This window comes from Clarias gariepinus, chromosome 27 (genome assembly GCF_024256425.1).
Source record: "Clarias gariepinus isolate MV-2021 ecotype Netherlands chromosome 27, CGAR_prim_01v2, whole genome shotgun sequence".
NCBI classification, from domain to species: Eukaryota; Metazoa; Chordata; class Actinopteri; order Siluriformes; family Clariidae; genus Clarias; species Clarias gariepinus.
This window is the reverse complement of record NC_071126.1, coordinates 6,926,890-6,941,880: the sequence shown is the minus strand read 5'-3', so window position 1 is coordinate 6,941,880 and position 14,991 is coordinate 6,926,890. Positions and strand designations below refer to the sequence as shown.

At 35.5% G+C, this 14,991-nt stretch overlaps 1 protein-coding gene across 1 annotated transcript in view; it reads right to left on the bottom strand.

Annotated features, from left to right (window-relative positions):
* fndc4a (fibronectin type III domain containing 4a) overlaps positions 1-11,011 on the bottom strand; it is a 36,509-nt gene extending 25,498 nt beyond the window's left edge. The window contains exon 1 of the mRNA XM_053489174.1: positions 10,386-11,011. Within this exon, the coding sequence (XP_053345149.1) occupies positions 10,386-10,461 (76 nt within the window). The 5' untranslated portion in view covers positions 10,462-11,011. The remainder of the gene's footprint in view (positions 1-10,385) is intronic.
* Positions 11,012-14,991: the final 3,980 nt, after the last annotated feature.

The following is a 14,991-nucleotide window of genomic DNA, read 5'->3' as shown; positions in this document are numbered from 1 at the left end:
AGTATATATTAAAATAGGTTGGTACAAGGAACCGAGTCACTGAGGCACTTTTATACATTTGATAATATTAGATCATCTTAATCAACATAAAAAATACTTCAAAATCTTTCTGAATTACCTCTGTGTTGATTTATTTACACCACAGCTAACTTGATTCTAACACAAGGCTATATATCCCAAATCCCTTTGTAACGCCTAATCAACGGCATAACTTGGTATGTTGAACAAGTGACTGTACACCCTAGCGCAATAGCTTTCCATTTAACGCTATCTGGGATTTTACCCTGAAACCCAGAATTTACCATTGCTGATATCCTAAGGGGAATAAGTGGAAATATACACTACCATTCAAAAGTTTGGGGTCACTTTCTAACTCCATGATCGTTCCTAATTGTTACTTCTTTCTACATTGTAAAGGAATTCTGAAGGCGTTCAAAAAAATGCATTAATCTCCTTTCTATCTCCGTTAATGCTGAGATGTGTCTGCTACTTCTGCTCTGTAAAGACTTCATAACGCCTCTAATCTGAGGTGCTGTTGGTCATTTTTCAGGCTGATAACTCTAAATAAACTTCTGGTCTGCGGCAGAGGTAGGTTTTGGTCTCGCGCTCCTGGGACGGCCTTCATGAGAGCCAGTTTCATTATGGGGCTTGACGGATTTTGCAAATCCACTTGACAATACTGTTCTTGCAAGAACTATTACAGAAAGGCTGACCTCTGTGTCTTAAAATAACAACTAACTGTTGATTTTCTTGTTGTTACGTAATTACTGTACCTAATTCCATATGTGTTATTTTATAGTTTTGAAATTCCCAGTATTGATGTAGAATATAGAAAATAAATCACTAAACAAAAACAAAGAAATTTGCAAGTGACCCCAAACTTTTGAACGGTAGTGTATATAAAAAAAAAAACTTAAAAGATTTTCTTTCTAGAAGCCTGTCCACCACCTTCATTGTTCATTCTGCTCATCTTTGGCAATAGTACCGTTAGAATTTAAACTACCTTCACCCCTGTTAATTACACTAACTGTCAGTCGCTAACTGTTGATTGCTAGCTCTGCCGATCGCGGTTATCATGTTCTACCACACACTGAAGGATATGTGTGGGTGGAGCAAAATAACTAGTTAAATAAACAACCAAATCATAATCTGTTGATAATGAATGATGCTTGTGGAACTGTTTCACTGTACAAAGGGATAAAAATAGCACTGGAGGTCACACCATTGTGCTAGATATCAGGACGGGTGTGATGTCTTTGCCCCGCGTTCAGCACAACAGCACTCCCCCATTGTGTGTGAAAATGTTTTTCTTTGGCTACTTTCTACTGTAACTGTGGCTTGTAATCTGCAAATAAATAAACACAGTGACAGTCAGATGGTGTAAAGACTACAGTGCATGTCCTTTTGTCCCAGAGTGGTGATCTGGATTTAATGATGTTTTTGGAAAGTTATATGTCTTAGCGAAATATTCATAAGGCATATACCGACTATCAAACTGTGACGCTCTACTGCCGTAAAAGACTCACCAGACAGGGAAAAAGTACTTACCAACTCTCTGCCAAAAAATATAAAGGCAATAAAATATAAAGGAAATGAAATAAAAAGACAATATTTACTCAGACATCAGATTGAATGAGCTTTGCAGGCATGGACGATTCTCGGGCAAACTACGCAGACACTATGGAAAGAAAAACACATGCCTGAGCACAGGCTTAAAAAAAACAGTCCATTGTTTTTCATGTGTATTCTATTATTCCACCAATTAAACAGTTAAGTGTTTTTTTTTTTCTAAATATTTAGTGATTTTTGCACTGTCAAGTTGATCTGAAATTCTACCTGACACATTCTGAAACATCTGAGATACACACAGCAAAAAGACCAGATAATGGGTTTCGCAAAGTGACCTAGCTTTTTTTCTTTATCAGTAAATCTGAGAAAAATGACTGCATTAGAAATGAAGTGATTATACTGTATCAAGTTCTCTTAAATATTTATGTATTAATTAAAGTTAGGAATTAAAGATAAATATATTGTCAATCACTGTAAATATTGTTATTTAACCTCAACCCTAAGAACATATTTGGGCAGATCTTGAGATAAATAATAAATATATTATATAAATAATAATTAAATATCAATATAAAAATAATAAAAAGATGAACACTTTAAACATTCTTTACTCACTCATCATCTATACCGCTTTATTTAATATATAACTGGTTGTAGGGGGCCTGAGCCTATCCCAGACGACTTAGGGCACAAGGTTAAGCCTTTATTTGTCACATATACATTAAGGGTTAAGTATTTTAACTATCTTGGATTGATCATCTTTAGTGGTTAGGATTGTCGCCTTGCACCTCCAGGGTTCAATTCCCGCCTTGGGTCTGTGTGCATGTGTGAGTTCAAACCAAAAACATGCAGATTAGGTTAATTGGTGTTTCCAAATTGCTTTACTCAAGGGCCCAACAGTGGCAACCTGGCTGAGCTGGGGCTCGAACTGCTGACCAATCAGTAACTCAGAGCCTTAACACACTGAGCCACCACTGCAGATGAGGCGCCAACCCACTGCAGGGCACACACACATGTACACACACTCATTCACGCACTATGGGCAATTTGGGAACACCAATTAACCTAATCTGCATGTTTCTAGACTGTAAGAGGAAACCAGTGTACCTAGAGAAAGCCCACTAAGCACTGGGAGAACATGCATGAGAACAGGGAGAACTCCATGCACACAGGCCCGAGGCGGGAATTGAACCCTGGAGGTGCAAGGCGACAATCCTAACCACTAATACACATTCCACGATATACATTAATGTATATAGTTTAAATACTGCATTATTTTTTGCTGGAAAAACTTCTGCAAGCTTTACTTTTCAAATTTTTAAACATTCAGCCTGTAAAGAGAGGAAGATCAGTGTTGCCACTGGTTTTACTGATGTTACCAGTGGCAATGCTAAGACTTTATTTCACATACAGTGCAGTTTGTGTTTGAAATTATTAACACTTCCATGAATTCAATATTAATTCACTACTTATATGTAAACGTTTTATCTTGGTCAGGATCATGGTGGAGCCAGAGTCTATCATGAGAATACTAACAGTGAAACATTCTGTATGGGATTCTAGTTCATTGTCAAACTTGCATGGTCACATATTTATACAAAAAATGCTGACTCCAGACACAGTTATCTGGCATCAACAAACCGTGCCGCAATCAAAGCTCAAATGTTTGATGTGAACATTAACTGAAGCTCTTGACCTACAGTATATCTTCATGCTTGTATTCACTGTGCTGCTGCCACATTCTAACACATTATACAATACCAAGTATTGGTGGTTTGTAACTATGACTACAGTATTTTAGCAGAAAAGTATAATAATAAAACCCAGGTTTTCCTCTTTTTGAACAAAAATGCTTGGCCATTCAAGCCTGTTCAGAGTGCTATGTGAATTTGGAAACATCCATTTACTTTTTGCACTGAATTCAGTGCAGATCTAAAAGTCTGCACCTTTATGAGATTACATTTCATAAGATAGGTTTTACAAATTACTTCTGCCACTTTAAGAGTATTTCCATCTCCTGTGCTTTTAATAAAAATTTAACTATAAAGGTTAGAAAGTGAGAAGATGATTGCACAGTCCCAAAATCGTGTCACCATTTGCGTAAACCTTGAAAAATATTACTCCTCAAATCAATATTACTCTTAAAGCAATTCACCAACTCTTTGATGCCACCCTGTTTTATTTCTCTCATCACATAGTTGTATTTTAAACATTTGAAGTGTTATTGAAAGATTCATTTTCTTCCTTTTATAAAACCTGTTTGATGGTCACAAGATTTCATATTCTTTAAAATAAGCAGATGCTTTTTTATTCTAATTTTTTTGCTCTGGGATTTGACAGGTTTTTCCCTAATCTACTGAATTCCCAGCTGTCATAAGGGGACTCTCCCATCAAGGATACAACCACCATCCAGGGAGATTGGAGGCTATCATGTGTTTCCTCTGAGACACATATTGCCAGCCAACAGATCTTTTTTTCTGAATTGAATTGAAATGGAATTTTTCACATATACAACCTTGCACAGTACAAATTGCAGTGAAGTGCTTATAAAATAAAAAAAGCTTGTGGTGCAGGGCCTTGAACCCCCAGTCTTCCAATAAATAACCCACAGTCCTAATCCTTTGTGCCAAAAAGCTTTTGTTATTTTCTTCAGCCATTGAGACAGACCTTATGCCATTAAGTAGACCTTACGTCATGACGGTGATGTAAATAGCCAACGGCTCCTTTGTCGCTATTCTTAAAACTGGAATCCATGTATTCTAATTAATTTCCAATTCAGGCACCATACTGTAGCTCACCTTTTTTTTTTTTTTAAGAAATTGTGATTTGTCTCAACTATCCCTAACTGCTGTCACTTAAAAAAACAAACAAACAAAAAAACCATCCATTTACTTTTTGCACTGAATTCAGTGCAGATCTAAAAGTCTGCACCTTTATGAGATTACATTTCATAAGATAGGTTTTACAAATTACTTCTGCCACTTTAAGAGTATTTCCATCTCCTGTGCTTTTAATAAAATTTAACTATAACGGTTAGAAAATGAGAAGATGATTGCACAGTCCCAAAATTGTGTCACCATTTGCGTAAACCTTGAAAAATATTACTCCTCAAATCAATATTACTCCTAAAGCAATTCACCAACTCTTACATCTATACCCTATACACATGTATAGTCACATGTCTCTAAAGCAGTCAATTATAGACAGGTATGAATATTGTGCAATTTTCATAATAGCTATACTTACTGACTTTGTAAGTGCCAAATACTTCATCTTCCTGTTTTACTCAAATAAAGTAAATTAATGATCATAAGTTAATAAATATGCTACACATGCACACTCTCTGTGTGGGGTTTGAAAACTTCTTTCTGCAGACAGCTTTGAAGACATCTGCAGAGCATTGTCCATCTTTTCATTAACTGAACTAGACAATACTTCATAATCTAACGTTATGAAAAAGCACTAGAGAAGAAAGATGCTGACAGAACAATCTGGTTCAGCTCCACAAGTAACCATAAACAAAGGCACAAAGAGCAGTTCTCACATTAATGCCAGATAACTGTGACATCGGGAGCTCTGCAGGTCACATGGATGCCACCATCTGTTTTAATTAACCTTCGTGTCCGCAGTATCTTCCTGTGATTTTTAAAGGGTTATGGTATAAGGGCATGTATGTGTTTTTAATAGAAACACAAAGTCTCAGTCTGTTAGAGGTTGAAAATGGAGAAAGCTGAATTCACTGAGCATTATTGCAATTACATCTTTAAAGTTAATTGCTCTGGATCATATGGCTTGAAGAGATCGGAACAATGTATGTGTGTGACAACCCTGAAAGACGGTTCCCACCTTTGCACTGGCATACTAGTACTCCATATGCGATAAACACCAATCAGGCATAACAATAACACATTAAAATTGATTATCAGTTATACACCAGTAAACTGGTGACAGGATCATGGGCCCCTAAGGCACAGTGATGCATGTGAAGAGCAAAGGCTTGCCTGTCTGGTCCGATCCCACAGAAAAGGGAATGCAGCACAACTCACTGAAAGGCAGAAAGGCTCCAGAACACCAAGTGCACCACATCCTGCCATGCATAAGGCCTAACAGATTGGAATCTGGCCCCCAAACTTCCCAGATTTCAGTCTGATCAAGAATCCATGGGAAGCACTAGACAAATAAGCCCAATCTGCTGAGGTCCAATCCCACACCTCACAGCACCCAAAGGATCTGCTGACAATGTCCTGGTTCCAGACACCAGAGCACAACCCCAGAGGTCTTGTGGAGTCATGTCCCGAGGGACCAGATTTGCTCAGATGGGACAAGGGTAACCTACTGTGCAGAATGTTTAATGTTCGTGGCTGACCAGTGTATATACTCCACTGTACTCTAGTCGCAATATATATTTATTTACTTTATGTCAATTTTCCACCTGTGTTGTTTCACCATTTCATATAATTGTGTTATGATTGTTATGAAACCCCACAACCACCAAGTTGCCACTGTTGGGCCCTTGAGCAAGGCCCTTAACCCCTTAACTGCTCAGATGTATAATGAGATTAAAAAATGTAAGTCGCTCTGGATAAGAGCGTCTGCCAAATATGTAAATAATGTGCCAAATGTGTTAATTTTAATGTGGTGACAGCTTGGGGGGACTGTGGATCAAACCATGGCCTGCATCTTAAACTCATCACTAAGTGGTTAATGCATTGGGGTACTGATTAGAATGTTGTGAGTTGAAATCTTAGCATTCCCAACTTCAAACTGTTGGTCCTTAATTTCCCACAGCTGCTTAAATGTATTAGTTTTAAAAAAATGCTTTGGATATATGTGTCAGCCAAGTGTGTGTAGTTTTGTTCTTTATTTTTATTTTATTTATATACTGTATTTTTATAATACCTGGTCTATGGACATTTAGTATATGGACATTTAGCTGTCCTCCATCTGCTGCTAAACTGGCATCCATGTTTCTGGAAAGGCTATGAATATTTGTGTCCATTCAGCCACAGCAGTTCAAAAGATTGGACAGTATTGTCTGACCAAAATGTCAAGGATTTCATTATGTAAAAAAAGGTGCACGGTCTGGAACAGGTTTGGACCTCTTTGTTCCAGTGTGGGGATTTCGACAGCATACACATACTGTACATCTTATATGATGATCATGTGTCCACATATCTTTGGCCATATAATGTATGTGTAGTTTTGTGGCCTATCTTTCTACCTTAGTTATGAAATTTACTTTCTTCTGTGAACATTCATTTATGTGGAAACCTAATGTTCTTTAAGTAATAGGGGTTGTAAGTGCCTACCGGTAGCTTACAACAAGCAGAGAATAAATTATGTGCATGGATGGCCATAAACTTGCTCGTACAGGAAATGATTATTTGGGTAGTAAAGTATAGGTGCTATAGCTGTCCTGTTAGTACCAACCATGTAGAGCTGCACGCAGACGGCAAGCATGCTTGTCTGGGGAATGCTCATGCCATTTCATTTCTGATTATATTCATTATCAGGAACTTTATGTTGTTCTAGAGTGTGTAATGGTGTGTAAACGCCTAATTTGGGATGATTGATGAGCTTATATCTCTAACAAGCTCTAGTCACACAGATAAGAAATCCTATTTATGATGGAATATAAATTACTTGTACCTACGCTACTCCCAATCTCACCAAGTGAGTCAAATGTACTTATCTCTATTATGTAACGTGGTAAGCGTGACAGGGTGTCCAAGGTAAGGTGTTAAGTGCACACTCAAAGCAAGAAGCCACGTAGGGCACAGACATCCTTTCAGACTGAATCACAGATTATGCTGGTTGCTCACAATAGCTTTTCACAAAGAATCTTGAGCACACAGGCAATCACATACTCAAAGTTACTGTATCAGCCAAATGCACTGAAGACTTACAGCAAATTCAGTCACCCAATTCTATAAAGAATACACAGAAAATACCACACTCAAGTGTATTCAACAAACTAATGCAACACTATGGTGAAATGTTGAAGTTCATCCCAGGCACGAGGCAGGGTACACCCTCGACAGGGTGCCAATCTATCCATTATGCCACCATGCCATTTTATTCACTTTAAATTATTCAACTGTGTCCAACTGCTTGCAAAGCAGTACTGAGATACTGTACAGTAAATGTACATTTGGACAAAAAAGGTTATATATCAATCTGTTATACTAGTGTTTTACAACATGCTCATGAAAAATAGTACAAATATTATTATTATTACTATTATTATTATTATCAATCTCCAGAGTATTTTGTTTTAAATTCTTATAGCAGAATTGAGCAATAACAAAGTTAATAACTGTGAATAACTATAAGGTTTATTAAAAATTACATGCTTTTGGACTCCTGTCATATATGCAAATACAGTAATGCACAGCAAGGGGTGAGCAGTATGCCTGAAATATCACATGCTGATACATACATACTTTAAGTCCTGTTTTAAATGACGTATATACAGTATAAAATTTGTATAATACTTATGCATATTCATATATGTGTACATACATTTTTAATTAATGTTGGGAAAAAATACAACTATTTTACTACACTATTTTTAATATTTTGAATAACTCCTTTTAATAATAATAAAAAAAACTTTTACTGTACACTTTTACCATCAAATCAGATTATTTGTTACTTTTATTTTTAAAACACCACTTAAAAAAATGCACATTTCCTGTGATATCTCAGAAAGTGTATTGCGGCTTTATTTAGCATGATATCAATTATATTTGCCAGCTTTAATTTACAAAGTGCCAGCATTTTTTGCAAAACATCATCATGGATGCTCTAAATTCAATTCAAGCTTTGATGCCAAATAACTGACAGGACTGCAGAGAATGATTCAGGGAGTAGCTTCACGTTCTCAGAGGTCTTTGCTTGGTAATAGATGTTTGATGCTATCAGAGCTAAACTCAAAGTGAAAACACAGGTACATATTCTACCACTATTCAAGATATCTTTGTAATGCCTATGGACATTTTTCTTTTCATTTTCTTATCTGCAAACAGCAAATAGAGTTTATGTGTATGCAGCGTTAATATACTGAATATTCCATTAGAACATCACTGTCCCTGAAATAAAAAAAAAGCAATAAAGATGGTAGAAGAACATAAACCGATGTTACAGAAGTAAGAAGCAGACAGCCATTAGACCACTATACAGTAAGTGTATTGTATTAATGTATGATGGAAAACAAATTATGTGGAATTAAGCATTAAAGGACATGTTTAATGAATAAACATACTGACCTTGGCTCTAAACATTATGTCTAGCTGTGTAATTATCTAAGTGATAAAAACCTTAATATACGTTCATAGTATTAAGTATCAGCTTATCATTTATTAATAAGACATGGTAGTGCCCTATTCTTTACATAACAACCCCTCTAGATGAAAAGTAGAGCTCTCCCAGTCTGTAGTACGTTTTTGCTTAATTGTATATTTTGGTGAACAACTGCTATAATGGTTTATGAATGCCTGAATAAAGCCAGTCACCTGTTTGCATCTTTCATCACCGCATTGATTTTATTTTTGTCCCAGGTATGATCAACAGCACAAAGAAAAGATTATTTAAGAAAGGCTAGCTTGTAGTGTTTCCCGAACCCACTGTGTGTGTCAGACTAGACAGTCTGAATGAATGTGGTTCAAATGGTTATTTATAGTACTTGGCAAGCATCTCAATATCTGTCAGCATCTTAGCGTCAGCAGACGCCCATTCGTCAGTGCCAAAAAACGTCAGCGTTGCAGTAACCACAATATCTGATTACTTAATCTTCAAATTAAAGTATGAACAGTAAACACTCCCTTACTCTAATTCGCTTTAGACAAGGTTGTCTGCTCAAAATGTGCATAGCTGGTTTAAGTGAAATATCTGTTAGAGCCTGTGCCCAATATACCCTGTTCAAGGCTATTAGATTTAGTGGCGGGTAATAATTATGTGCTTACTTTAAAATGCATTTTATTTCTGCCAGCAGCTTTTAGCATACAGTATGATCCTAAAGTAGATTAAAGATACAGTCTTGCTAAGGCTTTAGAATAAAACTGATTAACTGTGTGTAGGTAAAATAGACCTGCAGACCACACACACACACACACACACACACACACACACACACAGCTTCCAAATCCATCAGTATGAACTCATACTTTCAAAACACTTTCAGAGGGAGAAAATGTGATGACTCCAGCAGGAAGATTCATTCAGGATCTTAACAGTTATGACCGCCTCAGTTAGGATGCAAATCAGGCATAGTGCAATTTGGGATTACATTGCAACTGCTGCCAAAAAAAAGGGGAAAATAAAGATGATTTTCCTTCTGAAATAATAACAGAAAATATATATAAAGAACCCACCATATTCTCCTTCATATTTAGTATTACTTTAGTCATGTCTGTAATTTTATATTCTTTCTATTTAAGTTACAAAAATATCAGCCCACAGGTTAATACATTATTACTGTTACAATTGCTTTTGTAAACCACAATCTTAATGACTAGACAACTAGAGGCTGGTAATAGTCACCCTGACAAGTATCAATGGAATAATGACTCTGCTGTCCTGAAAACTCAAAAGACAATACTTTATCTATATCCAATTACATGCTTAGATTTATTGTTATAGCTTTTTTGTCTTTAAGTCTCACACGATTAGTGAAGACAGTCGGGAACAGTATGAGCGACCGTTACCAGCTGCAGTGCACGTGCCTTCGAACAGCTGGATCGGTCTACAGGATGACAAGGACAGCCTAAAACATGTTGCTGCAAGCAGTCATTAGCGTTTACAAAGCGTTAACTTACTTGCTCCGACCAAAAACCTGTCCGTGCCAAAAAGCAACAGTGCGACGGAGTTGAGCAGAATGAAGAGGCGAGCCATATTTCTCTCGATGATGCTTTTGCGTTTCTTCTGATGCAAATCTCAGACTCCAGATGTGCTAAACATTGGCGCAATTAACCTAATTTAAAGCGAGCGCGTTAACTTTATAGATTCCGCCAATAAGATCATGCTCACACACACACACACACTTGAGCTCCAGATGACGTCCATGTCGCGTTATGTCAGGTGTCCTGACGACTCGTTTTCTTCATCTCTGACTGCTTGTATTCTTCTTCCAGTCTCGGAATGAAAGTCACCTCACCAGGCTTTCGTCGTGCATCCTACAGCAAGTGGGATGAGGATCGCAGAGTTTGTCTCCTCTTCATCCTCGGTGTCGGAGAGCAGCGTATCTGGGTCTGTAAAGGCAGCGCGCGGAGCCGACGTTAACTCTTCACCCGCTCGAGCGCTTTGACAAATAAATGTACTGATGCAACCTGCTGTAGTGGAAACAATGTTGCACTGTACAGAACAGAAAGCCAGGCATTAATTCAGCACCAGTCCTCATGTTATTAGGTTAGGAATTCCAGCACCAGTGCATGAGGCTGTCACCTCTAACGCATCAGAGCAATGACAAGGACCACACACTGCCTCTCTCACACGCAGTACAACAAGCCACTGTGGGAAATAATAATAAAAAAAAACAATGTAAATAATAAAAAAACAATGTGAATAATGCAAGCAGATTTTAATGAAACATCAATCCATCCATCCATCCATCTACGATCCTTTGTAGTCCAACTAGGGACCGTGCAGACCATTGGAGTCCATTGGAGTCCATTGGTGACCATTGTATTTATTCCCAATTTTACGAACCTACAGTCAACATTCACATGCTCATAGACACAATTTGACATGCGAATGCCAATTTTTTCAAATGTCTTTGGACTGCGGAAGGAAACCAGTGTACCCGGAGGTAACCCACCAAGCAAACGAAGAACATACAATACACTGGAGATGCAAGGCGACACTGCTAATTACTACGCCACCATACAGCGTTAGTGACACATACTAGACATATTTCATACGCCTCATGCGTGTCTACTGCATTTTCAAAACCTTAGGAAATCCCTGTGGTGCACCGTTCTTTTGCTTAACATCACTGGATTGAAAGTAAATCTGGTCCGTAATGGGATTCCTGTTCAATGGTCCAGTAAGAGCTGTAGGCTGTCTGGGACCATGGTTGTTACTATATGAGGACACAGGTACTTTAGCATCTCCTGGTGTCAAGTTCAATACGGAAACAGTGACATCCCGATAATGTGCTGGCAGAATGAAGCCTACTACTGTATGTAGAGCACCTTGCATTCCATTCTTCAGAGCAGCTGGGACTTATTTATATCCTCACTATCTGGTATTATCAACATTTCATGAGGACAAACATTTGCAACAGAAATTCAAATTGGAATGCCAGTGCTTACTTGTACTATGTGCTTATGTGTATATTTGTGTATTGATGATGCATTTTGATTCCTAAGTAAATTTCATATATTACAATAATCTTTTTGATATCTGTATGAAAGCAGTATTCCTATAATTACCACTGAAAAGAAAACATTTGTATGAAACAGAAAGACAGACAGAGAGCTGCACTGTGTTGATCCCGGATTTTAAATTTGGTATAGGAAATGTCTCCACATGGTGATGAGCTTAAAATATTTTATGTTCTCCAGCCTGGCAAAGATGCTATACGGGTATCCCTTACAGAAAGAAAATATATTTCTTTATATATTAACTGTCAATATATTAAGTGACTTAGTTTTTTTTATCTAAAAATATTTACAATATACAGAATAATATATTGTATTAATATATTACAATATAGTAAAAAAAAAAATACAGTATATTAAGAAATATATTTAAATATATATCTTAATTTTATATTTAATACTATACTTCATAATATATTGAATTTGATTAAATATATTTATTTCTTTATATATATATATATATATATATATATATATATATATATATATATATATATATATATATATATATATATATATATATATATATATTATTTTTTTTTTTACAATATGCTAATGCAAATAAGCCATATAAGACCATAATAAGATTAACCTAAGATATAAATGAGATGCATGAAACACAAAGGAGAAATATTATACTTTTATTGAACATAAAACCTATAATATTTATAATATAGAAGTATGATATAATATATTATTGAACTCCTGGAGCTGCTTAATATCAAATGGAACGAAAAAATAATATTAAAACATTTGAAATTTACTTAAACACCATTCAGCTACTCCATTCCCAACTGTCTGAAGATTGAGATGTGGGCTTGAGTTTGCTCGTCAGCTGCTGCTTACCTGCCTGATGAAGTGGTGCTGATGGAGACTCTGGAACATTCTCCTGCAGTTTCTTTGTTTAAATTCTTGATCTCCTCGAATGCTTCTGAAAAGAACCCAGTGTATATAATTACCAAGAGAACCATTCCACAAACAACATATCTTTGTTTATGGAATATAATTAACTGATGTCTGTAAAGTTACATGTTCTTGTAACTACTGTTAAACACTGAACACTCCATAATAAAACTACTGGTTTGCAAAAACTGATCATGCAGTAACTTTAACTTACTATTTTTTAAGGTAAAAAGTAACTTAATACTGCATGTCAAACCACACTGGTTAACTTAAAACCAACCTTATAATAATAATAATAATAATAATAATAATAATAATACTGTAACCAGCTGACTGATTTTTACCATTAAAAACAAACAAATAAAAAACATAAAACAAACATAAGCAGTGTAATTTTTAGCTAAAATATATTACACGTTTTTTGACAACAGACTCTGTGGTTTTAACCTTTATCGTTTTTTTTTTTTGTTTTTTTTTTTTAACATTCTGACTCCTTGTCAATAATAACTACATATGCACTTAATTTTAAATTCGGTACAAAAAGTAAAACCCACCTTCACTGTTTTCACAAACATTATCTTGTTGCTTTACTTCTTAATAAAAAAAATATTCTGTACATTGTATTTTAGTTCTTTATTAGTGAAGTAAATTTGCCATTTGGCAGTTTACTTTTACTAGATTCAATATTATTTAATAAATAAGTTTCAATAATGTTTCAATAAAACTATTAAATGTATATATTTAATGGTTTTTGTCTGCGTTACAATATCCATACATGGTCCATCCATATATTGCAATATATTGATACATATAAGCACCTATATATGGAAATGTATTATTTAATATATTGCATTATATTTAACAATATATTGCCATATTTTTTCTGTAAGGGTAGTTTTTAGTATTATTGCTAAAACTCAGATTAAATGTGGGGTTAGGGTGGTAGTGAGGGCGCCCTGAACTTAAACCCTTGTTGGAGCCATAAACACATAAATCAACAAATTCTATTTTAAAAAATTAATAAAATGAAAATAAAAAAATAATAATAAAGCAAGCTAATATAGCATGAAACATTATCTTTTATTATATCACTATAACAACTGCATTCGACAAAAAATGTGATATAAATGCAACTTCTCATGCAAAGTTACATAAGACTATAAAGTCTTTATCAGTATACATTTTTTTGTAAACATGCTAATAAAAAACATTTCATACAGAATGTGTATTACAAATATGAGCTTAAAAACTTAAACAAAATTTTAGTTACTTATATAATAATAATAATAATAATAATAATAATAATAATAATTCGTACTGTTCTAATCTTTCTAACTAATAATTCAGCCATTTATTGTGTCTACTGTATGTGGGTCGTGGTCATTACACTATAGCTCACACTTTATAGCTCCTGTGAAGCACGGTGCTCCTGAAGTTAAGCAATTTGCAATGCCACAGCTTTTACAATTGACCATTTTTATTGTCCAAAAAAAAATCAAACTTATGATGGCTGAATACACAAAAAAGCCTTGAGAAATCAACTCACTAATATCAGATTTTCCTTCATATAACTATATGACTGCAGTTGCATTTTCTCCCACCGCCAAACCTTAAACAATTTAAAATTGAAAACAAGTGAAAACCACAAAAACACCTCCTGATAATCATTAGCTGGCTTATCGAAGAACTTGATAAAGATACAAATCCCACAATGAGGTTAAACCCCTTGGCTATTATTCACCTTCCTACCAAATTAGAGAAGAAATAAATGCCATGCCTGTTCAGCAAGAAAAACACCATCATTCTTGAGTCTATTTTCCTCCTATAGTATCATACTGACAGTTTTATTTCCAGACTCCGGTTGTCTCCACACTCATGCTTTTACAGTTTCCCTCCCCTGAATGGCTGCAGGCTAGGCCTTTCTCGTGCCTAATATTGTGCATAATTATGTTTGATGTGAAAGTCTGAGAAGACACCCCTAACACAGCTCTGACTATAAATAACAGTTAAAGGATTGTCCAATTTATTCATAGCAGATATGAAATATCATATTACAGAATCAATATTACCGTAATGCTTGTTTGTGTGTTTGTTTGTTGTATTTAATCCTACAGTACATACTGTAGCTTTAAGATTTGCA